Below are 25834 nucleotides of genomic sequence, written 5' to 3'. Positions count from 1 at the left end.
CCTTTTATTGATAGTTTTTAGTTGGACGGTGACATATGGCGTTTCATAAAAGACACAAGAAGCAGATCTTCACTTGATGGAAAGTGGTCCAAATCCAATGAAATCAATGGAAGTACAACAACTTTAAACCAGCAAAGAATCTGGCTTGTAACACTGAGCATGCTAATGCCAGGATTCTTGTTGGCTCACAGTGACTAAGCTGCTTCCTTAATGTCACAGTGTTCTCTTGCTTAGTTTTTCTCTAGGCTTTATAGTCCACAGCGATTGTAATCCGCTTTCCTTCCAAGCAGAGTTTGATCATTTGAAATTAAGGTGTTATTTACAACCTCATCTTACAGCCAGGCACTACTTTGCTGGAAGTGTTAGTTCTGTGGGATGTTAAAGTCATTAAAGCCCTCACTGCACTTCCTCTTAGGGCATTATTAGTTCCTAATATTACACCGTGCTGTCAGTCAGTCCCTTGTGAAGTAAATCATGCCCTAAGAGTAAACATGGCACTTTAAATTTGAATGTCAGAGGGATAAATTGTTCTGATAAGTTCCGCCTTTTTATCACACTTTTTTATACACGTTTCTCATGAGGATACTTTTTTTTAATAGTTAAATTGAGAACTTCTAATAGCGCCCTTCTCTGCTTTACATGGCTGTGCATTCTAGCCACATTATGTCTTAGATCTATAATTTGGCTAGCTATAATTGATTTAATGTGAAGTTCTAAGGAGACACTTCTGTTGTATTTTTAAAAGTAAAACTAGCAAACTTGGAAACACTTATGTGCTTGCCTATTTCCTGAAATGCTAGCTTAAAAAAAAATCTAATTTATATTTTGTATTGAAGTGATATGGTCAAGAATTTTAGGATCAACGCTTAATGTGCCCAGAAATTAACTTTGACGTGGATCTTAAAATTTCAAAGCAAACTTAATAGAAACAGAAAAGCAAACCAAAATTTTAGCCTCTCTGAACCTATCCTTATACTGCTGCCAATGGAGATAATGGCAGTCTGCAGGACAGACCCATTTCTGTAGGGCCCATCAAAAACAGAGCACTAAATCAAGGTATGGTATAAATTAAAAAATATATAGCTTCCAGTCGGCAAACCCCTCTACTCTCACTGTATTCACACAGGTCAGTCTCCACTCTCAGCCAAATGGGTTCAACAGCCTTTAACCCAATTTGTGATGAGGATTATACTCTTGTATGATTATGGCTTCTGATGCTTAATGCTGCAGCAGCTAACTGCAGCGACCATGGCACTGCTAGAGCAGTAACAATCACATTCCATTAAAATAAGGCGTTCTGGGCACTGGCTTTGTATTTTTAAGGAGTCACAGATACTGCTAATTTCATATGATTTCCAATTAAGTATGGTGACTGCATTTCAGACAGGGGAATATCTGCTGAATAAATAAAATCAGCAAGAGGAAGATCACATTCCGGCTTCTAAAACAGGATATGATTGCTTGAACCATAATGTCAAACACTACCAGATTTATAAGCTATTTTCCAAGGTCCTGCCTTTAGAAATAAACTTTTATGTAGTTCCACGTTCAGGCTGGTGTAGATTTCCCACCCTGGGCAAGTTCTCCCCTTCCCCAAACATCATCAGCTCACAGCTGTTCAGGTCCCAGCAAAAGATACCTCTGACAATAATTGCCCTGGGTATGAGCTCCATCTCTAACAGTGCTACCAGAATCAAAGCTAGAAGGCAACACTGGAATTTGGGCTAAAGGCGTGTTCAAATCATACAACTTAACGACTCGCTGCGTGTTAGGTGAACTGCAGGTACTCTGCAGGCATATGTTTTGTTGAGGCAAGTGCTGAGTTCGTGCTTTTAACGAGGCCAATACTGAGGATCGCATTGCACAACTGCATGGGCCCTTGGAGTGTGCACACAGACAGATGCCTTAGCACTGTTCACATGCAGGAACATTTTAAGTCACCGTAATTTGACCATGCAGCCTAAACCTCATCATGCAATCAATCACTCAGTAGGAACAAATGACCATTTCAGCCATTGTGTTGCACAAACAATAATGGAAGAAAACCAAACAAATTAAATATATCCTACTTGATATAGAAATACTCTTATAACAACAGAGATAGAGCCTCTGCTCTTAACTTCTGCAGCTTTAAATAAATGGTCCTACTACTAACCACAGTCTGATTGGGAATTTCCAACTAAAAATAGTCTTAGAAATCTTTGAAAATGGAACTGATTACAAAAATAAACTCTCCAGCGAAGAACACTCAACTGAACAGAATGTTAATCAGGTCACCGGTAATAGCGTACTTGTACCTTGCTTGGGATAGAAAACTTGGTCTGCTCAGCCTTGCCAGGAGTGTGAATAGCAGTAAGAGGAGGAGGCCAGGAATGGGTCATCTCCTAGGGAAGAAGCAAAAAACATGTTTTTGAAAACAAATTCATGTATGTAAAGAACAAAGAGAGGAAAAAATGATCATGTATTCTCCACTGAGCCTGGAGATGCAATTGCTTAAGGAAAGATCACCACTCATCCTCATGTAGTCAACGAACACCTTAGCTACCGGACAGGCAGCACTTCCTGGCAACAACGGTGAGGACAGGTTTTACTTCTGAAAATTTTGACCATCTGTGTCTTCATCAGGTGGCAGCTGACTCTGCCTCCACGGGCAGCCTGTTAAGCTGTATGAATTAAGCCATATCATAGGTGAAGAATAGGTTTTTATCTGCAAAGCCCAAGCAGGAAGGGCATCCCTCCTGTATCGTACTGGATACAATCCTACAGAGGATGGCATGGTGGCAAAATGCAACCCTATTCAAGATTGTATAATAGCAAAATAAAGCAGAGGCAGGTCTAGGAAAAGCTGGAGTAGGCTTGCAGCATGAATGCCCAGTGTAGAAGAGAGAGTGTCCTATGCATCAAAGCATCTTCTCACAGCACTGGCCATTGGCACTTTCTGTGCTATGCATCAGAGCACTATTGATTCCATGTGAAAATGAGGGACTGAGAGATTAGGTGATTTGCACAGGGCTACAGAAAAAGCCCATTCTTAACTAGGAAATCCAAGTCTCTGGTGAAGATCTGCCTACCAGACCATCTAAGCAACACGCCCATTTTCTGCACCAGTGTGTTAATTCATCATTTGTACCCGCATGTTGCAACTGTCTTCAAAGAAATCACCTGGTTGCCCATGGCTATGAGATACAAGCAGAAGAGACAGAGAAGAAGAGCAGAAGAGCTTTTCCACCTTGAACCACCGCCCCACCGAGCTCAATGGGAGCAGGCTGGGGCTTAGGTTCAGAGGAGGGGGGAAAAATCAGTGGAGAAACTGCAAAAGTGTTGTTTTAGGCAGAGCTTATAAATGCCCTTCTAATGAGTGTGTTTTATAGTAGATGCTGCTCTGTTCTCCCTTATCTTTGTTTTAAATTCAATAAATATTCAGACAGGCAATAATACATATCTCTGGCAATCTGTTACATCTTTGTTGTTTTTCTTTGCCTCCAAATCTCAGAAAGGGGTTTTCTTGAGACAAAGGAGACAAAAAGCAAAAGAGGGTCTGAACTAGCAAATTTTGTGTGCAATGCCCATAATCCTGACTGCAGTAAATTAAACTTCCCAGATGCTATTTCACACTGGTCAAACCCAGGGCCAGTCACAACAAAGCTTATGAACACACAAGTTTCTTCAGGTAACATGACAACCACTGCAAACTCTCCACGAATAAAATGATAATATAATACAATTAATTAAAGAAAACATAACTGTTGTCAAAAGGGCAGGGTGGTGGGTGCATCTGGGCCAAAGACATGTCTTGGGTGGCTACTGCTGGATGCTAATTCACTGAAGACACAGCCAGCAAGTTTCAGGTCTCCAGCTCTCCCTCACAAACCATGTGTCAAACAGGAGGTTAGGAGAGAGGTCCTCAGTCAATCGGACAGGTAGACATGTAAACTTCCCCCAAGCTCCTGTTAGGCACTAGTATTTAATTGAAGCCCATCAGTTTTCCACCCTCAGCACTGCTGGTACTGCAGGAAGGTCTGGCTGAGCCCTGCAAGGGACAGAGCCCAGGAATGAGCGCTGCGGAGCGAAGCCCTCTCGCAGTCACGGCGGAGGCAGGAGGGCAGGGCTGGTGTGGCAGCTTGGCCCCACGGGGCTCTGTCGCTCTGCTTCAACCAGTGCAGCGCGCCATGGACACGCTGCGGCTCATCCAAAGGGCCACAGAGCTACAGAGAGGGCAGCCCGGGGCCAAGCTTTGCTGGTTCCTTGTACCCAGGAAGATGACCCAAGGACAGGGGAGGGTGCAGGTGTCCCCGCATTCCTGAAAGAGCTTGCGGGTTTCTGCCTCTGGAGCTCAGGGTCTGTTTTCATTGCACAAAGCCCAAGCAGTGACAATGAGGAGGAAAGAGGCAGCTTATGAACAGCTCATCCCTCCCAGCGGGTGAGGCTGCGGCAGCTCAGTGCAATGATGAGAAGTACACTGCTATATTGCACTGACTGTTTGACCTCTGCACAGAGAAATGCAGAAAAAGATTTAAGCATCTGGTGAACTTTTCTGTGAGATAATATAATCCAAATCCTGCATGCCTCTGCCAAATCCTGTGCCACAGAGGTTGCTTTGTGGCAAATCTCTTCATAGCAAAACGATGAAACAGAGAATATATCACATAATTAAAAGAGGGACAGGCAGTGTGATTGAAGGCAGAAACGAAGCGTATTCTAGAACTGCAATTATAGGCTTGACCTCAGCCTCTTTCTGCCCACGCATAAAAGGCTGGACAGAGAGCCTAGGATTCATGGGAAGATTATGTCAGCAAATATTTCAGAATATTCACTGTCAAAATGCATATAGTGTCCACTGCATACCAACTTGATGGGCTGAAGTGTAAGAAAATTTGGTCATCTCCCTGTTAGGGGACACCTGAACATAAAACAGCAGGAAAATGAAAAATTAGTCTGCTATTATTTGAGGAAATTCAGTTTACAACGTAAGAAAGTAGAGGTGACTCCACTGAGTTCAGAGGCAAAAGCCAACCTCAGTGAGGCTAGGACTACCCAATCTATGTGTTTACAGAGTGACCTTGTGAGCATCAAAGTCTATTAAAAAAGGTAGAAGCTAGCTACATTGAAGCATTTCACTTCAATTATCACTGTAGTAAAAAGTATTGGATAGAAAATCCCAGATAGGATCACACTTGCAAAACCACCCAAGTATTTAAAGCTCAGGGTATAAATGAACACAGTGTGGAAGTGGTGAGGAAGTATGTAGTTACTTAAAGAAACATACCTACATCTGCCTACACAGAGATGCCACAGCACTGTTGACCAAAGAACCCTGAATGATTGTAGGGAAAATTTCGAGTTTACTCATCTGAAAAATGTCACTTCAGAATGGATGGACAGCAGCACCACGCCAACCACCACACAGCTGCGTATCGTACTCACGCAGAGCACTGCTGAGCTGCAGAATAACATACAAAAATGGCACTGCGCTGTTTTCAGCGAAGGGTCAAAACCCCAACCCCACATCCTGCAGAGATGTGACCACCTGCTTAACTCTCTCCTGCTCTGTTCCTTAAGTACACGCACAATGCTTTGGAGAATCAGAAGAAAGGATGTCATTTGCTTAATCATCCACATGACTTCACCACTGACTATGCCCCAATTTCTTTTGGAGGTCCCTGGTCTTTAAGTACTCGCTAAGCTCTGTGTTGTTTAGCTTGTGAAATCTGATATATCTACCTTCTAGTATGTTTTGCCTATAAAGAACCACACAGACAGCATGTGTGTTGTGTATGCATTCATTAAGTTGTATATATAAACATCTTGGTCTGTAAATACCTGGGAAAGTAGGAAGGGAACTGCATTATTTTTTTTTTTCCAGGAAAAGTAAAAAAACTTTAATCAATCCAAATTTGGAAGTATTTAGAAATTCCTGGAAGTAACAATAATAAAACTGAGCATATGAAATGCTTTAAAGAGGAATTGAATGGAAACAAAGTAATCCCACAAAATTGAGTTAGGATTTATTTTCACATGGTTTAGACTTAAAATAATTCCAAAATCATGTTAACTGTTGGAGTGGATAGATGAATGCTATGGAGGCATGCATTTTTTTTATAGACCTGGAGATTAAATGAGAAAGTAAACCTGCACAGTTGGTTGGCTTAAAAGTCACTGTGGTCCTCTGATGTAGTAACATCAAGCATCCTCCTTTCTGAAAATTATTTAAACATTGTTTTAATTGACTCCATGTGCTTTATTTATTAGAGCTAGGCACGCTCGTCTCGTCAGCTAAGTCTGCTTTTTTCAGCTATAAAAGCCCTCAGGTAAGTAACTAAGAAGGACACATGCAGACACGATCTAATGAATCACCAAAAATACAAATATTCCAAGCAAACTTTTTAAGGGCTGCAGAGGTACAAGGCCAAATCATGATTTAAATGGAAGGAGAGGACTGGGAAAGGATTTAAACTTGCAAGTTACTAAGGAAAAGGTCAGAGTGAGAGGACTGAGTACAGGGGATACGGGGCAGATGGTAAATAGCTTTACAAAACCAGTCCCTAAAATTAATAGCCACCTTCAAGATTTATTTCCTTTCTCTGTATTTCATTTTTCCATCATTTCCTTCTTGTTCAAAAGAAAGTGGGCAGTGTTTTTAAATACAGATAAAAGCACTGAGCCAGGCTCTAAGAGGTCATTATGGAAAAAAGCAGCTAGACTGTGCACTCTGCGTTCCTACTGAGGCATTTCCCTTCCTACGTTGCACTCTAAACTGCTTAGCCCGATCTAATCTGAAGTGTCCCAAGATATAGGGCTCATGCTACTTCCCTTGGGAGAATTGAGGGGAGACATGAGAACAGTCTTCAATTACATAAAGAGCTGTTGCTAAAGGAGAGAATAATCAGTTCTCCAGTTTTATGGTGGGTATGAACTTAAACTGCAGCCGGAACAATTCCAGTTAGACGTAAGAAAAAGCTCTCTAACGGTAAGGACTGTGCAGCACTGAAACAGATTGCTCAGAGCGCTACACGGACTCCATCTTTGGAGGAACACAGTTAAGGACAGATTAGCACACATCAGTCAGGAATGGCTTAGGCAGAATTGATTCCTGCATTGGGACAGGGTTGTGTAGTAGATGATGAGATTTCTAAGACCCTTCCCAGCCCTTTTTCTCGTTCTGTAGTTTGATAGATCTCTGTTGGCCAAAGCTACCCTTACTGTCTCTCTTGTGGATAGCAGATCCACAAAAAGGCACAAGAAAGTAACAATCATGGTGGTTTTCTTATGTGGCATTAGAGTCCACAAAGGCAGTTTCAGGACCCACATTTTGCCCACATCATTAGAGGGCAGCCAGAGGAGCAGGAGGATGAGCAGCCCTGCACACACTGCTAGCAATAAATGCAATCTGAGGCCGCTGCTGCTAAACAGACCTTATCTGTGGTAGTCTCTCTGTGAACTGCCCTTCTCAGTCCTTTTAACTCTTAGCTAAATCTTTGCTTTAAACTTTCTCCAATTTTTGGTTATACAGTACGTTAAAGTTGCATTCAGGAAAAATTAATATACGATGAATAGATGTTCTAAGGTTATTACAAACTTGATGTTACAGCTGGTGCTAAGCAGCCTACTGCCGTTATGGAATAAAGACAACCAAGTGATTTACCATTTATTGAAGATTCTATTAGTGATTTATTAATGTTTTATTAAGTATTTATCAATGCAACCTTAATAAAAAACATGTCTTGTTTCACAGTATCTTTCTAGTTTCTGCATTTATACAAACCTGATCAAACTCTCTCTGCTAGGAAGCCCGCAATGCATGAGGGGCGGCCACACTTCGTGTGTGTGATGCATACTGAATTAAAAACCATCTCATCTTTGGGGAAGAGGCTAAGGAAAGAATGAATGTATAGGTATGTATTTATACGTGTACAAGCAAATGACGCTAAAGCCTAAAAGAACACAAAGGTAATAAACCTTTGGGTGTTTTTCATCCATATTCCTTATGAAGGAATGGAAAATTTGCAGGAGCAGTTGGGCATATCCTGACCAGTAATCTGGCCTGCTTTATACTCAGCCAAAGGCTTCCCGAGGAAGGGATTTTGATATGTTGTCAGCATTGACAGGGACGTGATAGACAAATTCATGGATATGCATTTGATTATCATGTTTCAGCACTTAAAAAAATCTCAGCATCAAAGGGATACCACATCCCTTTTCCTGTGAGGGGAAGAAAAAAAAACCCCAAAACTTCAGTGATGGCCTGGTGGCCTGCAAGAGTAGGTCACTTTTCCTGGTATGAATGTTAAGGCAGGAAACTTTTTACCATGCAAATGTTTTAGCAAATTCATTACCAGTGGCTAGTGCCCAGTACATATTTTTGGAGGAACAATGTGGTGGCATCTGCAATGAAGCCTTTGTCATACTAAAATTTATCTTGCTACTGTAACAAAACCTACTAGAAAGCCATTTGAAAATACAATGCACACACACATAAGCTTATTATTGAAACGCTAGAGTTTATTCTACAAAAAGCAACCATTTCCCTGACCATAATCTAAAAACCACAGTGTTCACCTTGTGGGTTTTATCAATGACAACAAATAAGTTCCCTTTGCCCACCTGGGGAATGGGATGCATTCCATATCCTCCCGTGGTAAATTAACATTCCTTTCCCTATTAACAAGGAGGGGAAGGACAGACAAAATTCATACTCAGTGAAAATGAATACAGAAATCACTTTAGAAGACAATAGGGGTTGACTGTAAACTTTACAACATATGTTTTCCTTTCCTTCTTTGTTAATATTTGGAAATCCGCAAAGAAAGTAATAGTTATATGGACATTTTCTTTATCTGTTCAGCTTCTCAGTACTCTCTGACTCCTGCATACCTCACACTTTTCAATATATTTTACTCACACTGTAGCTTTTGTAACTAATAAGCCTCATATTCTTTGCTTAGAGCATTTAGAAGACAACAAAAAAATAGCAAATCACAACTGATGTACTTATTGCCCTAACCAATCTGTGTATGTGAAGAAAAACAACGTTCTATTACAATGAGAAGGTATGTCAGCTCAAGAGGCTGTTTTAGGGGGAGAGTAATGAAGCTACACCACATGAACTCACCACTGGATTTCCAGTCTAACAAGTCCAACACAATCCTATAAGTAACCACAGCCTATATAACAGTGTGCCTATACTGTCCAATGATTTAGCTCCCTGCTGGGTCCTGGGCCCCAAATGGTCCATGCTGTGCATTTAACAATTCGTTCCCAAGGCTCCTCTGTGAAACAGGTTGGATACTTCTCTCCGAGGTGGATCAGGATAATTTTTGTCAGAGTCCACCTCAGGAAGATTATATGGTCAAAACCTGTCCTAACGTGGCTCACATTGCCCGGGACAGTCCTTCAATTCAATCCCAAGCAGGTTTTGTGCCCTTAAGCACCTTCTCACACATTCTTGGCATTTTCAGGAGCATGCAGCACAATCCACTAAGGGTCCTACTACAGAAACATCATTATGATGAACTGCAACAGAACAAGAGGTCTATAACAGCTGTACCCCTACTCTTGTAAGGCGTAGGTTATCTGTATGAGTGAAGTACAAGGAGGATATGGGGCTTCACAGAACATAATCAGCAAAGTAGAATCACACAGAGTAAAAAATGAAACAGGACCTTACATGAAGCACACTCTCTTGAGTGGTTTTATATGATGAGACAGAATTAAGATTTCTGTGGAAAAGCGGGCCTGAGAAATCATGATGTCAAAGGTAGATGCATCCTGCATGTATGACTGCCTCTCTGACCCACGCTGTCTTTGTCTTAGACCATTCCCTAAACTTTCTAATGCAAGTCCAGGAGATGAGCAGGAGACAGCGTTGTCTTTGTGACAAGCCACGAGCCTGCAAAGAGTCCAAAGACAGGCATGTATGTATTGACCAGGTAACTCCACTTCCCATCCAAGAGAGGCAGAAGGCATCTTCTCTACTTGCAGAATATGTGGGGTTTGTTAAGGAGAGGATGATCAAAGCTTTGAAGTTTTGCCAAGCACGTAGGAGATGCTGGGCCATGCAGGGTATTAGTATTTGCTTATAACTGTTCTTCTGGACAGACCTACTGATGGGTCAGGAACACGGAACCGCCAGAATGGGTCAGACCCGAGGTCCCGCTTATCTGGGATGCTGGTGGACAGTGGTCAGTGCTGTGTCTTTCACAGGGCACTTCAAGAACACCAGAGCAATCATGAAGGTAAAATCCTGATCCTCCATACCAATTCTCAGCCATGATGAGTTCCTATCTGTTTCACAGTGCATCCAGAACTGGATATTCAGTTAATACCAGATAACACCAGTTTTAGAGTCCTAAAAGTTAATGATACACCCATAAATATTCAGGTACTTGCAGTCACATGTACTAAACCCGCTTCCAGAAAGCTAGGCATCTTTACTGTGTCACCCTTGGTAACTAAACTAACGACTTTGTTGCCCAATACACAGCACCAGAGTCTTGCTGTGGACAGCATGGCCAACGCAATGCCTCCCATTCTTGGCAGCTTCTCCTCCCCACTGAGATGCACAGCCATATCCAATTGATTTTATTTATTCAAAATGATACTTGTTGGTAACCATCTCCAGGGATGGCACATCTAATTTTCATGAGGGCCCCAAGAGATAGGAAGTACGCATTGAACTGTTAAATACAACATAGCATCCTGGCAGTAAAACAGTGTAATATAAACAAAGGCACAATAAGTAATAAAAAGCTAATTCTTTCAAAAGTTACTAATACCAACATATAATTTCATCTCTGCAATTTAAAAAACATTGGCAACATTTCTCCAAGTAAATAAGCAACTGTGTTTTGAAACTATTCACTGCTGGCACTTGTTTAAGGGAATCTGGTAATTTGTTCCATCCATCCTGAGCTTCACAAGCGAAAAAGCATGTCTTGAATTGCCTGTTTTCTTCTCTGAAACTTCGGGTTCACACCAAGAGGAGAGCAGAACTATAATTTACAGTTACAAAACAAGACTGCACCTACCCTGAGGCACTCCACTGTGCACATTTATACAATACACTACACCATCTCCTTTACGTTGCCAGATGTAATCAATTCATGTTTTTCCATACAAAACACAACAGTGAATTATGTAGTCACATGACAAGACCTTATCCATGTAATTTATTACAAAATGCATTTAATTCCTGTAGCCACTTATGCTAACGTAGTGAAAAAATAAAATCTTCCAATTCAATATCAGGCAAAATTAAATTACTAAGCTACAAAAGTTCTTGTTCTGCAGGCTTAGCACAGAAACTGTTTAAGTTCTACATTGTGCTCTAAGTTTTAGATCCATGTAACCAGTTTACAACCCACATCCTAACAATATGATGAAACTGAATCTAAAAATCATCAGGAATTTGAAAGCATTAACTTGTGCCAGAAGACACCAGCTTTAGTCTTAAACAGGAGCATCAATTATCTAAAATAGCATATAGGGGGAAATTAAGAAACCAGGTTAGGCAACTTATTTGAGTTTAAAGCTGAATTCTTTTCTGTAAGCCATGATTTGCTTTCATTAAAATTGGACTCCAAGTTATTACTCATCCAATACAAAGAAATGAAGCTACCACACACTGCTGTACAATACACATTGAAATCTTTTACAAAAGCGGGGGGTTTTTTTGCCTTCAAAACCGAGACTCTGCCACATCTCTTTTATTCTGCTTACCACACAAGCAGTATTGTAGCATGGGTTTTCCTGAATGGGTGTGCCAGGGTAGGATTTCTTTTTAATGTTGAGTGCTTCCCTCTTATACGGTCTCATCAACACCTCAACTGGAATGCCATTAAAGCAGTGGTTTGAGGCCGAGGCAAAGACATAGTGAACACGTAGAAAAGCTCAAACCTCCCCTTACAGAAGCTGTCCTTTTTCACCATTTCCTTTTCTTCATCTAATGTGATGCTCTCGCTACCATGTGTCCCAATGGAAAACTTGTTTCTCCCTTAGTGTATGAAGAATGCACTCTCCCCTGCGGAGTACGATTATCTTCCCAGCGCCTACATCAGAGACTATGAATGCTTTGAGGGCAAAGACCGTCTCTCATTTTTTGTCTTATGCAATGCTTAGGGCAGTGGTGGAACTTTTGAATATTGGCTAGAAATTTGGAACAGTGAATATTGGCTGGAAAATCCTGGGTGGACAACATAGCCAGCTTGATCAGCATTCAGCGAGCCCTGGATGGACAGAAAACTTCAGACTGACACGTGATCATTGGATCCTCTAATCTGGCACCCTGTTTTTTTGTAATGTTAAAAGCTTAGCATGTTTGCCAAAATATATGCTATGGATTCTGGCCTGTAACAGAGGTAGAGTCCTTGCTGCCTTTCACACTCAACCCTTTCATTCTCTTCTCTTACAGAAAGACTTAAGCAGCCACCTGAAACCCTATCATGCGACGTGGCATTTATTATAGTAATTTTCACCTTGGAAAAGAACAAACATTTCAGTCTGGATTTCCTTTTCCTCACTTGTGCCTTGAAGCAGGTCTGTTCCTGCATCTGTGTGTCCTGTAAATCATGCCAACAATCCCCTTTGATCCACTTCTGCTAAGCTAACAGGTGTAATAAAAATGGATGCATGTTATAGAAGATGTTTTGATACAACATACACTTTTCTTGGCATGTCAGCCTTACCCAAATAAGCCAGCTTAAACAGTAAAGAAAACCAAAGCTAAAACATGCTGAGGTCTTTTTTGATCTCCCTTAAGGTGTGGAGGCTTCAGAGTATTTCTAGTAGTCAGATTCCCACTGTTCCATGTATTTGATTCCTTATTTCCCAGCTCATTCTTTCTTACAAAGCTAATAAGTCTGAGGTTGGAAACATTAAATACTCAGAACTGCCACTAAGACTTATGACAGCTGAGGATGCTTGGTCCCACACAGAGCAGTCCTAATGTCTGAAATCAGCATGTTCAGACTATACACCAGATTAATCTATCCTCCTCCCGTGCCTGCATGTTTTTTAAAACCTTCTGACAACGAACTACATTGAAACAAACTCCTAAAAACAGGGCTGAAAAAGGGCAAAGTCCATAACCTTCCTGTCTCCAAACACTACATTACTTTTTTTTCCCACAGGAAAATAAGACACAAAAGCCACAGCACTAAAATGCAGTAAGCTTGGTGCTCCAGCATTTAAAAATTATATATCTACATTACTAGACGATGACATGTATTGTCTTTGTTGTTTCTAGATGGCCAAAAAGGAAGAGCAAACTGTTCATTAGTAAGAGTTTATCAGGGGTCATATGAGCAATCTGGAACAAACTTGGAGCAAGCCCAAGGAAAGACCACCCAGTAGACCCGTGGCTGCTAGTCGACTCTAAGCAGTTAGTGCTATTTGCAACTCCAGCTGGTGTCAAACACTGACGATTACCAGTTATCATACAAAGTTGAACTGGAATAAACCTGCCAAAGCCATTTTTTTTAGTACAAAGTGCAATGTATTATCCTGTTCAAGCAATTACCAAAAGGAGTTCCTGATCTCACTTTGCTGGAGAGATACAAAGGCTAGATGCAGTAACACGGCATTCTTTTTGAAGGGTTACTTGTGTTATGACTGAAAGACTATAAAATGACAATGCTGCTGCAAAAGAGACAGAATGATACACTTAGTCAAATTCCCAGCCTAAGCCTTTTCAAAAAGCACAAGCCGTTAGTATAACATTCCTTAGGGTTGCTGTATCCTTTTAAACATGATAGCTTTCTTATAGTTTACACTTATCATATTAAGAAAAATGGTAATGAGGAGATCATGACAACTTCTTTTAAAAGCAACAATGACTCAATTGCCAAAGAAAAAAGGAGTGATAACTATTTTTATGGAAAGAAGCCTCCAGTGAATGCCTCACTGCTGAAGCTGTGTTCTTTGTTTTTGTCTGAACTCAGGAATGACTGCTCTTCAAAAAAATCTGAGCACCAGTTTTCATTTGATTGGTACAACACTCCTTTTTCAGATAGACTGGCAGCTCAGACCTCTTACTGAAAAGATTAGGGACTCAAGAGGTTAGAAATGATAAAATACTGGAATAAGTGGGAAGGGATTAATTGGCTTGATTTAAAAAAAAATTAAAAATCACTACTGGGAATGTTCTCGTATAAACCAAACACCAAGGTTTTTTTCTGAGGCTCAGAAGAATGTTTTTAAAGGTTACTGTACCTTGGGGTACACAAACAACATATTCTTTAGCAGGATATACTCGTGGCAAAGAAATTAATGGCCTACAAATCCCAAAGGGGCTTTTAACACTCAGTGCTCGTGCAGTAAATTCCATCAGAAGATCTCAAAGCATTCCTCACAAGAGATCAGTACCTGCCATTTTCCAGCTTGGCTCTAGAGGTGAAATTTGGTCCATGCCTTGATTTAAGGCACTCAACCAACAGCAAATGCAATGAACACTACCCTGCCCATTTTTAGCTGATTGGCAACCCACAGAAGTCTCCTAAGTCCATGTGTGTCCATGTTGTTCCTGTTTCACCCTGCAAAGTCCTAGTAGGTATTATTCCCGCCTCCCCCCCAAAAAAATTTGCTTAGATGTTGCACAGAGATTTTGGAATAGAGGAAATATTTAAAGAAGAGCTGTAAACTATTGAGAACAGGGTTTCTAGTGACACCCATGCCAGAGCCCTCGCCCTAGGAGCCCTGGAAGGCACTAGAGTAACACTTGCAGCAGGTAGGATAAACAGTGCATTCAGAATGTTGAACAAACATACAGCTGAGCACTTAGGTCTGAACTTCAGATTCACGTTTGTAGTTTTTATCTCTCCCCTCTGAACAATGGTCAACAAACACCTCAATGCCTTGAACTAATAAAACCATCTTTCCTTCTAATGCTACAGCCTGCCATTTTCTTCAGCTGACTTCTGTGAGGCTGGGTGCCTGTATGACTGCTTTTAAATCAAAACGAAATGTGAGAAATTCCTTGGCAAAAAGAAAAAAAAAAAAGAAAAAAGAAAAAAAAAAAAGAAAAAGAAAAAAGAAAAGTATTCTGGGCAGATTTTCTAGCTATCCAAAGAAATTGTTACACAGCTGGCATAAATCAATGTGGCAGGATCTACAGGCTAATTAAACAAATGTGACAATTTTACTGTGACAATTTGAAAATGCTCAAAAGTGCCTCCCATCCACAGTGTGCATTCTTCTCAAATGTGTATTAAAACCCATTTACTGTATTAAGAAACTGAAAGGAACTTACATATTCAATAAAAACCACAATTAGAAGCAAAATTTGAAATTTATGGCTAAAATAGTTTGGAAGTTCATAAGGTTTCTCAGAAAATTAAATTCAACGACACGCTTTCTTTAAAGAAATGTTAGAAATTCTCTATAAAAATGGATAAGCCACAGTATGTAGTATAATTTTAAGTATCTGCTAGAGCCTTGCTTTTGCACAACTATAACACCAATAATTCCATCTGAGGGCCTCAATGCATTTTGCTAGCCACTAATTTAACTTTGCAGCATGATGACAGTGTGGGTGAGGTTCTATTTCCCCATTTCATAGAAGGGACACTGTGAAGTGAAGGAACTTCTCAAGGTTATACAGGAAGATTAACGGTAGGATGTTTTATCTGAGTCTATGTATTCAAACATTTATTGAGAGGACATTCAAAGAGATGGGAAGATGGATCACATCAGTCTTGTATGGGCAGGTGTGAAGTGGTGTATTCTGAAGACTTCAACAGCTGGAACAATCTCCACAGGTAAGAAGAAAGACACCTTCAGAAAGAGCTCCACTGACTATGCTGCATGACCATCAAAGCCTACAGACCAATGGCAAGTAGCAAAGACATAAATTGCTCCCTCCGATAAAGTGGCACCCAGAACTATTTTCCCTACAGAATGTGGAATGACTTGAACTTAAGACAGATGATCACTGCAAGGCTGCCCTCCCATGTTAGGCTGCTTCCACGAACGCCATGGAGGCTGGAAGGCTGATAGCGTGCCACCACATGACTCCTCCAAAGGAAAAGCCCACCTGCTCGTCCAGGGGGTGTCTCAGGAAGAAATATTTCTTGGCCAGTAACTCAGCCAGTATCTGTATCTTTGCCTTAACAAGAAGAGATTAAGAGTGACTTGGGTTAAATTTAGACTGCAGTACATGAAGAAAATGACAACAAATATTCCTGGTATCTGCTCTAACAGAACACTTACACCCATTTCCTCTGGGAGAAACAACGAGAGTCAAAATTCTAACTGTTTACTGTAACAGTTCTGACCTGATTTACTCCAGGTGTCATCTTTGTCCTGTTTTCTTTACTTTCCTTCTAAGAGCACAAGAGCAGTGAAGCATCAAAGGCTACAAAATGGTGGGTATAGTTAAAGCAGTGAAACTGAGCATGCCTCAAGTGTCTGGCCCCTTTTTGGTCCTTTTTTTTTCCATTTCTTTAGTTCTTTCCTTACATATATTTTTTTAACCATCAACCAGTTGTTTGGTTTTTTAAAAAAATTGATTGTCATGGCCAGCTGAAACTTCAGAGGAGAATTTCAAAGAGGAGAGCTCTTAAAACTCTGAATGATCTGAAGATTTCTTTAGTTACAACTTCCAGCCCCATCTTCCCTTGGACACTGCAGTCTGTCTAGCCTTTTCCTGGCTCTGTTCCTCTTGACTAATCACATAAGGCCAACTTATCCATCATGGGCCCCACCAGCTTCTTCAGCAGTGCTGACGTATGGGAAGGCTTCCTACCAGAATTTAAAACCCACAACACTTGCCCTCAGGGCTGCAAAAATGGAGCCCTTCCCTTTTGTGAGATAAAGAGCCACAGAAGATGCTGTGGACTTTGTAATTTCAAACCACAATTGCTTCTAAAACATGCATTCATTTCAGAAAACCTAACTTGATTTTAATACGTTTTCAATGTCGTCATTCGGTGCCTAAAGCAATTTGTTATGTAGAGTACACATTATTAATCTACTTAAATGAAAGGTAACATTGCTAACAGTTTAAACTCTCAATGCCCATATTTAACCATGTTTCATTTTGACAGGACAAGATGAAATTACAGAAATTATTGATCTAAGACCAGAGGAATATTCTACTACCTATATTTCAAAATAGGACTAGAGTTTTTTGTTTAATACTTTGGCAGTAAGATGAGTAAGTGGAGTATAGGAGCTTCAGAAAGCTTTTCTACTTGACTGCACTGCACACTGTGCCAGTAGCTATTGTTACCGGTCGTTCTGGAATTGGCAGCAGTACTTCAGGAGAGGCACACAACAGGCTCTGAAATTCCTAATAATGTTTTCATACAAGAGAAATTCATGGAGCCCACGAGGTCCTTAAGGGAGGATACCTGGTACAGCTAGAGCCAAACATTATGACAGTGTAGAAGCGTGTAAAATTTTCCACTGAGTTCAGCACTTGGGGCCTCTTTTGTTCATGGGCGCATATGAAAGGTCAAAGTTGATCTGACATCCCAGACTCCTTGAGTCTGTTTTCTCTTGCACTTTCACTCAAAGATAAGGGACTTACTCTTTATTTACTGTGATGAAAAGGGACAGGAAGTCAGATCCCATGGGTCTGCAAATCTGGTGTAGGAATCTTAGTTTTATGAATCTCTCCGCTCAACTACAAGACCCCATCAACTCATTTTCCCACATTTTTTGTCCCACTTCCAGTTATTTATGGAAGTATGAAACTTAGAGGTATTTGAAAAAGTAGTATATGAAGTGACCAAAACATTTAAGTACCACAGAGGGTGCACCTGATCTTCCACAGAAACTGCAAAACTTACTGTCTTTTCCTCCAAGACAATGACTTTGCTTGAATTACTTTCTTGTTTGAACTGTCTTTTAAAAATATTATTTTGTATATTCTCATAAAATATCATTATTTTTGTCATAACAGTACTGAATCAGAGTGAGGATGCTGAGCATGTAACATGTTGCAATACATAGTGGATAATTTCTGAGGTGACTGACAATGAGGAAGAGAAATGAGAAGCGTTTTGGTGCAATAGAGATGCTGAAGACCTTGGAAAACAGGTAAGAATGAATACTTTTTCATTTAGTTATTCATTTCTTGTGAGACTCCTTTCATTCTCTTCAGGAGCAGCAATACGTGTCCAAACTCTCGTGATGTCAGCTCACTTTAAGTAATTTTAGTAGCAATGGTAGATCTGGCAGTGATAGCAGAATTATATAATACTACTGGAATCAGCAATGTTTCAATTTGGCCATACAAAAATATATGTTAAAATATTATGGCTAAGGAGATAAGAAAACAGAATTGAATAGTGAGTTGGAAATAGGTGCACTGCAATCTTTCTCTCTTTTCCTGAATACCTTTTGTAATCTTTTTTTATTGTTACAGTGTAGACAGGCTGCAATAGACACACATAATGATCAGATTTTACATTTCAAAGTTCTTTACTAAATAATTTCTTTAATACTGCTGTGAAAATAAGACCTTTATTTGATAAATGTGCCTGCAGGCTGGAATCAGACCTTGCTTGTCTGTCCTGACAAAGGTCTAATCTTTTGCTGCCTTACATCTTGAAGAGGCATTTATCCCTGTAACAGGCAGGTGCAAAACACCACCTTTCGAATACAGGAAACACTGCACACCCACATGCATTTGTCAGATCAGACAGTCAACCTTTTCTCCCCGTCACCTCCCCAACAGCATGAAGCCTGCTTTGCGCTGATCTGGCAGCACAAAGCAGATTCATAGTATATATCTACATCACAAGTGAACTCCTCTCCTACCTAACCTGTACCATGCCAGCAGTGCAACAGTGGCCCACAAAAGCAACCACATAAGCTAAGTATTTGAGCATTGACTCATGCCAACTTCCTACTAAGCTAGCCTAAAGTTAGCTCTGAGTTTTCTACATTTCTACTTTAATGTTAATACAGACAGCTTTAGGATAATGCTCCTGAGGTGCCTTTCTCATGGGTGGCATATTGTCACTGTAAAGGTGAATGGCCAGCAACTAGAATAATCCTCTTCTGCTGCATTCAGGAGTAACTCGCAGTGGCCAGGGCAAGTCTCTGTGTTAAGGGTCTGCTCTAGACTGGGAAGACCTAAGGCTGCATTCTCCAACTCCCAAAGAGCCTTTTGCACTTCAAGCCTACACCAGGCTGTCCTCAAATGACTCCAACTATTGATCTCACTGTGCCTGTGTGTATATGGCTGGACAGTGTGCAAAATGACAGGAAAAGGCTTCTTTTGACCTTCCTGGAATTGTTGCTGAACACTTCTGGTGTACTGAGACAAGAATAGAGCTCATCACCTACCAAACCAGGAATGAGCTGTTCTCGACGACTGGTCAGCATTTCCATTTTCTGGAGTGAGACAACATCTAGAGAGTCATCAGAGCAAAGGACTAGTTGCTGCTTTTATGTATACCTAAAGGAATGCAGGGGTGACTCCTTTTTATTTAATAACAGCAACAGCAATGTAAGTGGAGCTGCTGCCAATTTATACAAGTGTGGGAGGAAGAAGAACTCAATGAACTCAAATGAGATCAGAGGTCAGTGGAATTACCCCTTGATTTATTTCGATATGAGAGCAGAAACTGGTTCTGCTTCCATTGAGAAAATGCTGATAAAAAGCTGAAAATGCAATGGCTTGAAAATTGCTAAGAAATTAATTGGTTTTATCCATCCAAATCTCCATGTACATAAGCAAAGTCTAAAGAAAAAAGAAAACCTACAGTTGTAACACAGGGCCTTTTTCAAAGCAGGCTATTACCTGCTCCTTACACGCTTCCAAAGGCTGCACGCCAGACAAGGGACAAAGGGCGCAGATACACATTTACACGCGGGTTAACTTTTCAATCCATTTTTTCATTTCAATAGAAATAATAAATCACCTTATCCTGGAGAAAGAAGCAGCTTGACACAAAACATACGGTGCTGGGCTATTTTTATAGCACACCTAAGACATACAGGGATTCATTTATTTACTCAGCTATTTAAAAGTGGCTACTCTTACTCATTCTCTGGACAGCTAAATGCCAGGTTGCTAAGTTACTGTTACTTGACATCATCTCCTCCCCAACGTGTTCCCACATTTGACAGGTTCACATGGTTTACTAGGCCAGTCAGCTCGTTATTCACTTGTCCAATGACGTCTGGATAATCATTTTAAATTCACATCATGTCCTCCCCAGCAAGCCCCCAGATTCCATGTGAAAATATTTAAACTGCCTGTCAGCTACTAAGTGCATTTGTAACCACACTGGACAGTGTACCTGTATTTTTCAAATTACGATTATTATAATTAGGTTTAGAACCGTTCTTCAATGTTGGTTTGTATTTTAGAAGAGAAAACAATTACTGAGGGGCAAATAATGGGTTATATCTGTTATAGTCTAATTTTGCTCTGCGAACAGCTCACCTCAGCTATGGATGATACATATTAAATCCGTTAGTGCTTTCAATTGGCATGAGGAAGGTAATACTACACATAATTTGCCCAGTCAAGGGCATTTTCACCTGCTGATCTATTTACATATTCTCCAATGTCATTAGACATGAGCTAGTTGTCAGAAGAATAGAAGACCATACAAATTATAGACTTTGCTCATTTAACTCCAGTCATTTTTACACTAATTACAACCTGAATTAGATTTAGGATTTGTTTTGCTTCCAGACTAGAAAGCTTTTAATTAATACCACAGATGTCCACATAACATCAGAAGTGCATCTAGTTACTTGATGCCTTACTACAGTGAATATGCACCTACAAGAATTCTTTTGTTCCTCCAAGCAGGGACAGATTTTTAGACAGAAGTGCCTGCCCAGATGGTTAGCAACACAGGCACGAAAGCTTTGTGTGTACAGACCAGAGCCTCACTTCTGCAGGATTACATCTAATCGATTGCCTAAACACCTAGCCCAAAGTTTCAGTTTACACTACAAGTCCTCAAGAAAATTTAGTTAAATAAAATTTCCTTTCTGTCCCATGTAATGTTGTATGCTTATCACCTCCTTAGCCAGAGGTAAACCAATGCTAAGGGAGGTTCCTTCTGTGCTCTCTACAGGCAGAAAAAGGATCACTGCTAGTTCACATTCAGTGTCTGGACCAGCACGATGGTTCACATAACACATAGCGACAGCAAGGCACGCCGATGTAAAGCACTGGTACAAGTGGCACAAGTAACAGTTTCAGAATACTCGTTCAAAATGTCAATTCTCCTGCCCCATCTGCACTTTGTATCACAACATTTCAATGAACTAATTTTTCAATGGCTGCACATAGCAAGTGACAACTTAATTTAAATCCATATTAGTAAAACGTGAATTACGCGTGCACACACTGTTGATTGCCTGTCTTCCATGTTATCCGCACTTTCAAAGCCATTATCTTGGTTTGAAAAACCAACATTTTGGAACAGGAAAAAGTTTGTCGACCACCAGCGTATTTGCCTTCATCTTTCAATTTGGTATTAGCAACCTATATTAAATGCAAGTCTCCTGTACTACCTTTACAGCTTGGCCTTAGTTGTACAAGAGAGATTATTTCTTTATTATTATTAACAACCATCTCAGCTATCCTGGTTAGAAAAGCAAAATCAACAGGAGACTGGTCTGCCATTAACCTGTGGGTGTCATATCCGGAACAGTCCTTAAAGCATTTGCACAAGATGACGTAAGTGGCTAAGTGTTTCAGGAAATCTGAAGGACTGTGAAATTTTGTCTCTGAAGACTCAGGGGTCTGAATGGACTCAGGACCTTTCCCCTCACTCGGTTGGAAATTTTTGACCATAAACTCAATAAAACCTTTTTTTTTCTACATAAAAAAAAGACAACAGAGATTAGGAATTGCAAACCTCTACAATTACAAAAATGATTAATCAAGTTCAGCTTGAAAAAAGAGCTCTGTAAAATCAGAGGTCACAGATATTAGCTCGGGTCCCTCTTCCTTGTAAATTCTAGCAAAAAACCCTACGAGAGTTACTGTGTCTTTCTGAGGGGTGAAACCGAATTAAGTCACTAAATTGCCTGACTTTAAAACAAAACAAAACAAAACAAAACAAAACAAACAAGCAAACCAACAAAAACCAAAAACAAAATAAAAACAAAAAAACCCCACAAACGAAAAAAAGCAAACGTCAAGGCATGAAATGCTCTCAGGGGAGACTGGCAGGGCCAGGGCAAGGCAGGTGGCAGCACCCTTCCTCCGGCACCTTGGGGTGCACAGCTCAGCAGTGGATGTGGCCCAGGGCAGAAACTGCCAGCCGTTGCCAACGGTTTGGCTGGTCAAAATGCACGCTATTATAGCCCCATCTGTCTACCTTTGGGACTTGACTCTCTTGTAATCCTTCTTGCTTACCTCTGCAACATCCCTGACAGCATGGAAATGTTAATAGCCTATTTTTTTACCTGGTGAAGCTGCCATCGGGGAGCTGAGGCCCACGCTCCCAAAGGCTCTTCAGAGCCTACGTAAATGGCCCCAAAAGGCCAGAAAGTATCTGTCAGGGCTAGAAACTTAATCCAGGTTCTCAGAGCACAAATCGCTGCTGAAACCAAGGGTCATCCTTTCATCTGGAGCAGACAGCCTGAATCTCCTGACACAGGGCTTCCATGGGGAGCCCAAAGACTGGATTTTGACCACTGCTGGGCATCAATTTCTCTTACTTATTTTCTCTCCTTTGCCTATCAAGTAGAATACAATACTCTGCATGAAGCCAAAACACATTTCCTGCTAGCTTATTCTGCATCATAAATTTGAGAAGAACAAAGTCACTGGCAAAACTCAGGTCCTTCTACTTCCACGTATGCTTCAGCACCATAGGAAGTTGAAAGCCTAAAATGCTGCCACTGAAGGCAACCAGTTGGGACAGGGGTTTGCTCAGCCTTTGATGGGCAGCCCCAGAAGGGGCTCTGTGATCAGCTGCTGCTTTCATACACCCAGGGCCTTGCTGGCAGCCTGCAGCCTGCTTGTGGACAGGTTACAAGAAGGCTGCAGACAGCCTGTCAGTGCCCAGAGCTGCCTAATGCCATGCCGATGGCATACTAAGCCACCTTCACCATGTAACAGCATGCAAACCTACCTAGCCGTGCGTGCAGTGAGGCAGCATGCACCCCAGATGAACCATGGCCGATGTCCCACGCTCACCTGTAGCACGCCAAGCCCACACCTGCTCCCCGGCACAGGCGGTTTCATATGCTCAAGATGGCTTCTGGCTTTGCCTGCAGCTATGGCTGAGATGTTTTTTCCATGGCTGGATGGCAAGGCTGGGTGTGGGGAGTGCCTCTGGGCATCTGCCCCTGGCAGTCAAGAAAGATCTGCTGGTTTGCATCCTTTTTTCAGGTGCCCATTACATGCCCTTGTAAGACACGGAAACCTGCCAAATCCCTGCTTTGTCCACCCCAAGAATCCCCCTGAGTATAACAGCCTACTGGTGGCAGGAGGTGCTGTCTGCAGCCGCAGGGACTCTACTTCATCCCTGTCCTCTGAAGACAACAGGAAGTTCTGCACCAATCTCAGCAGGCTTCAGAAGGAAGCCCAGGACATTCTGTCTCTGTTTGTTGACTCAAATTACTGTTATGGGGTAGGAAATAGGATCACCCCCTCTTGATTAGAAAAAAAGACATTTCTGTTTCCTGTGATTTATATGCACTGTTCCCACATTAAAACTGTCACCTGGATGATTGATCCCTGAAATTCGCTACATCACATTTCAATTTGATGCTGTTTACTGAAAACAACTGCTTTCTTCAGCTAAGTCATTCATTCCAACTACAGTAATGAACCTAACTGAAATATATAAACAGGGGAAGAAGACATTTAAGATATACTGAGTATTTTGCACAGCCTTTCAACATTTTCTTTGCTTTTGCTCCCTTAGTGTTCTATAGCTAATAAAACCCTGATCACTTTGAAGGTTGAAACTAAATTTTATTTATTTCCTTGCATTCACTGCTGCTGGGTGCACATGCAGACGGATACTCCTCTGATACTGAAGGTCTCCACATGCATGCTTGCCTGCTGGTTCAACATACTTCTGCAGCAACACTGGCAATGTACAAGGACATCAATAGCATCCCAATGTAATGTGTGTACGTAATACAGGAGCAAGTTTCCCAAACTGTTTAACTCTGGATTGCAATGAATGCTGAGAAGCCTATTTTATTTTATAAGCAGCAATAAGGCCATGTCTTTGCAAGCAAGTTGGCATGATTTCAGGTCAGGGTTAGTTTGCACCAGTTGCTCCTAGTGATAAGGACATGGCCAGTACAAATCCCCACTAAAATTTTATCCCCTCTACACCAAAAACCAGCAGGGTGGCTGGCAATTCCAGGCAGGTAGCTCTGACAGATGGGAAACTTGACCCATGAGGATAAAAACCTAAATCCCAAAGAGGGACTGGTGGGTTGCAAACCTGTCCCCACACAAATCTCACTGCCAACAGAGGACCCCAAAGTTGGGGTGTCTGAGGAAAAGCCCATCTTACACTTAAAATAAGGCAGATTTACATGTATACACCTGTGCACGCTCCCTTTTTCTTGTTATATGAACTTGTTGCAATTAAGCCATGGTCATTTGGAGTGGTTGTTTTGATTTTCTCTATTCAAGCACTGACCAGAGCTTCTAGAAAAAAATGACTGTAGGTCTTTAGCAAATCCACGAATGATGAGCAACTGTAGTTCAGGGGAAAAAAGGAGGAAGACTGTAGTTCAGTCTGTGAGTGGGAGAATTAAGGCAACTCCACCTCAGGGTAGGACAGAAATGTGTCCTGGAGAGACTTACAGAGACTGAGCTTAAAAAAAGAACAGGAACATGTGTAAATCCTGACCGAGACAAGCTGGCAGATGCAGAGTATTAGGTGAACTGACCTTACTCAGGAGCACCCTGGGCCTACCACTTGGCTGTGCCTTTTTAATACAGGCCCACTAATATGTTATTATTTAACTACAATGTTAAAGGCAGCCATATAAGCCTTCTCCATGAAGGATGAAATAGCAGCACTACAATTACACAAAAGATACAAAAGCAGAGAGTATTACTCACCCGTAGTATTTCTTCCACACAGCTGGAGTCATTGGGAAGGGGAACCTAGGTTTAAAGAAGAAAAGAAATGTTTAGTCAGGTGCTGGATGCAAAGGTCAGTGACTACAACCACACAGGTGAACAGCTAACAAGCAACTGCCTCTGTTTGAAGACTGCTGTACCCATGCTTGCTGCCTACCAAATTTTCCAGTTCATGTCAACATAAATCATCAGCAGGACCCATTTTGTCAAAAGTTGTTTTTTTCTTCCACACTGCTTTGTGCTACTAATGACACTTTTGAAGCAATAACGTTCTCTGATTTCCTCACAGTTGAGGACTGGCACTAGAATTGCCTGAAACTTCTGTAATTGAAGAAGATCCCACTGTTACTCCTACCGGCAGCCTTCAGAGAGAAGGCGAGGTTTGGTTTAACTTGCTGCATGCTGCAGTGAAGGACAGAGGTGATAACAGTTAGGAGAAAGCTGTTATCATCAACTATCTTATCCTACAGCTTAATAGGCTAACAGCCAAGACAGCTCTTAAAACTTAAACATATACTGTAGTAAAATACTGGTTGGCCTATAAGGGTGGCAGCAGATTTTGTTGTCCTTCAGTTCATCAGCCTGTTGCAGGTTAAGTATCCTCTGAAGACTGAACAGCACACAGGAATGCACCTTGAGAGGCTTGACAGGTATTCCTTGTCCCCTTAGAATGATGTGATATATCTATGCACACAACTATACCGACACGCACACACAGTAGTGACCTTAACATCTTCCAATTGGAAATACTCGTTTAAATGGCACTTACAGCATGGCCCCAATCCTCTATTCCAAGGACAT

The 25834-nt window shown here is 41.2% G+C and overlaps 1 protein-coding gene across 4 annotated transcripts in view; it reads right to left on the bottom strand.

The window, feature by feature from the left end:
- The window catches only part of AFF2 (ALF transcription elongation factor 2), a 341788-nt gene that overhangs the window by 130361 nt on the left and 185593 nt on the right, over nucleotides 1–25834 (bottom strand). For all 4 annotated transcript variants that reach the window (XM_064463179.1, XM_064463180.1, XM_064463177.1 and 1 more), the window contains exons 4-5: nucleotides 25013–25057; nucleotides 2298–2384 (exon numbers count right to left, since the gene is read on the bottom strand). In XM_064463179.1, the coding sequence (XP_064319249.1) occupies nucleotides 2298–2384; nucleotides 25013–25057 (132 nt within the window). The remainder of the gene's footprint in view (nucleotides 1–2297; nucleotides 2385–25012; nucleotides 25058–25834) is intronic.

Source organism: Phalacrocorax carbo, chromosome 11, assembly GCF_963921805.1.
Source record: "Phalacrocorax carbo chromosome 11, bPhaCar2.1, whole genome shotgun sequence".
NCBI lineage: Eukaryota > Metazoa > Chordata > Aves > Suliformes > Phalacrocoracidae > Phalacrocorax > Phalacrocorax carbo.
This window is presented reverse-complemented; position numbering and strand designations above follow the sequence as displayed.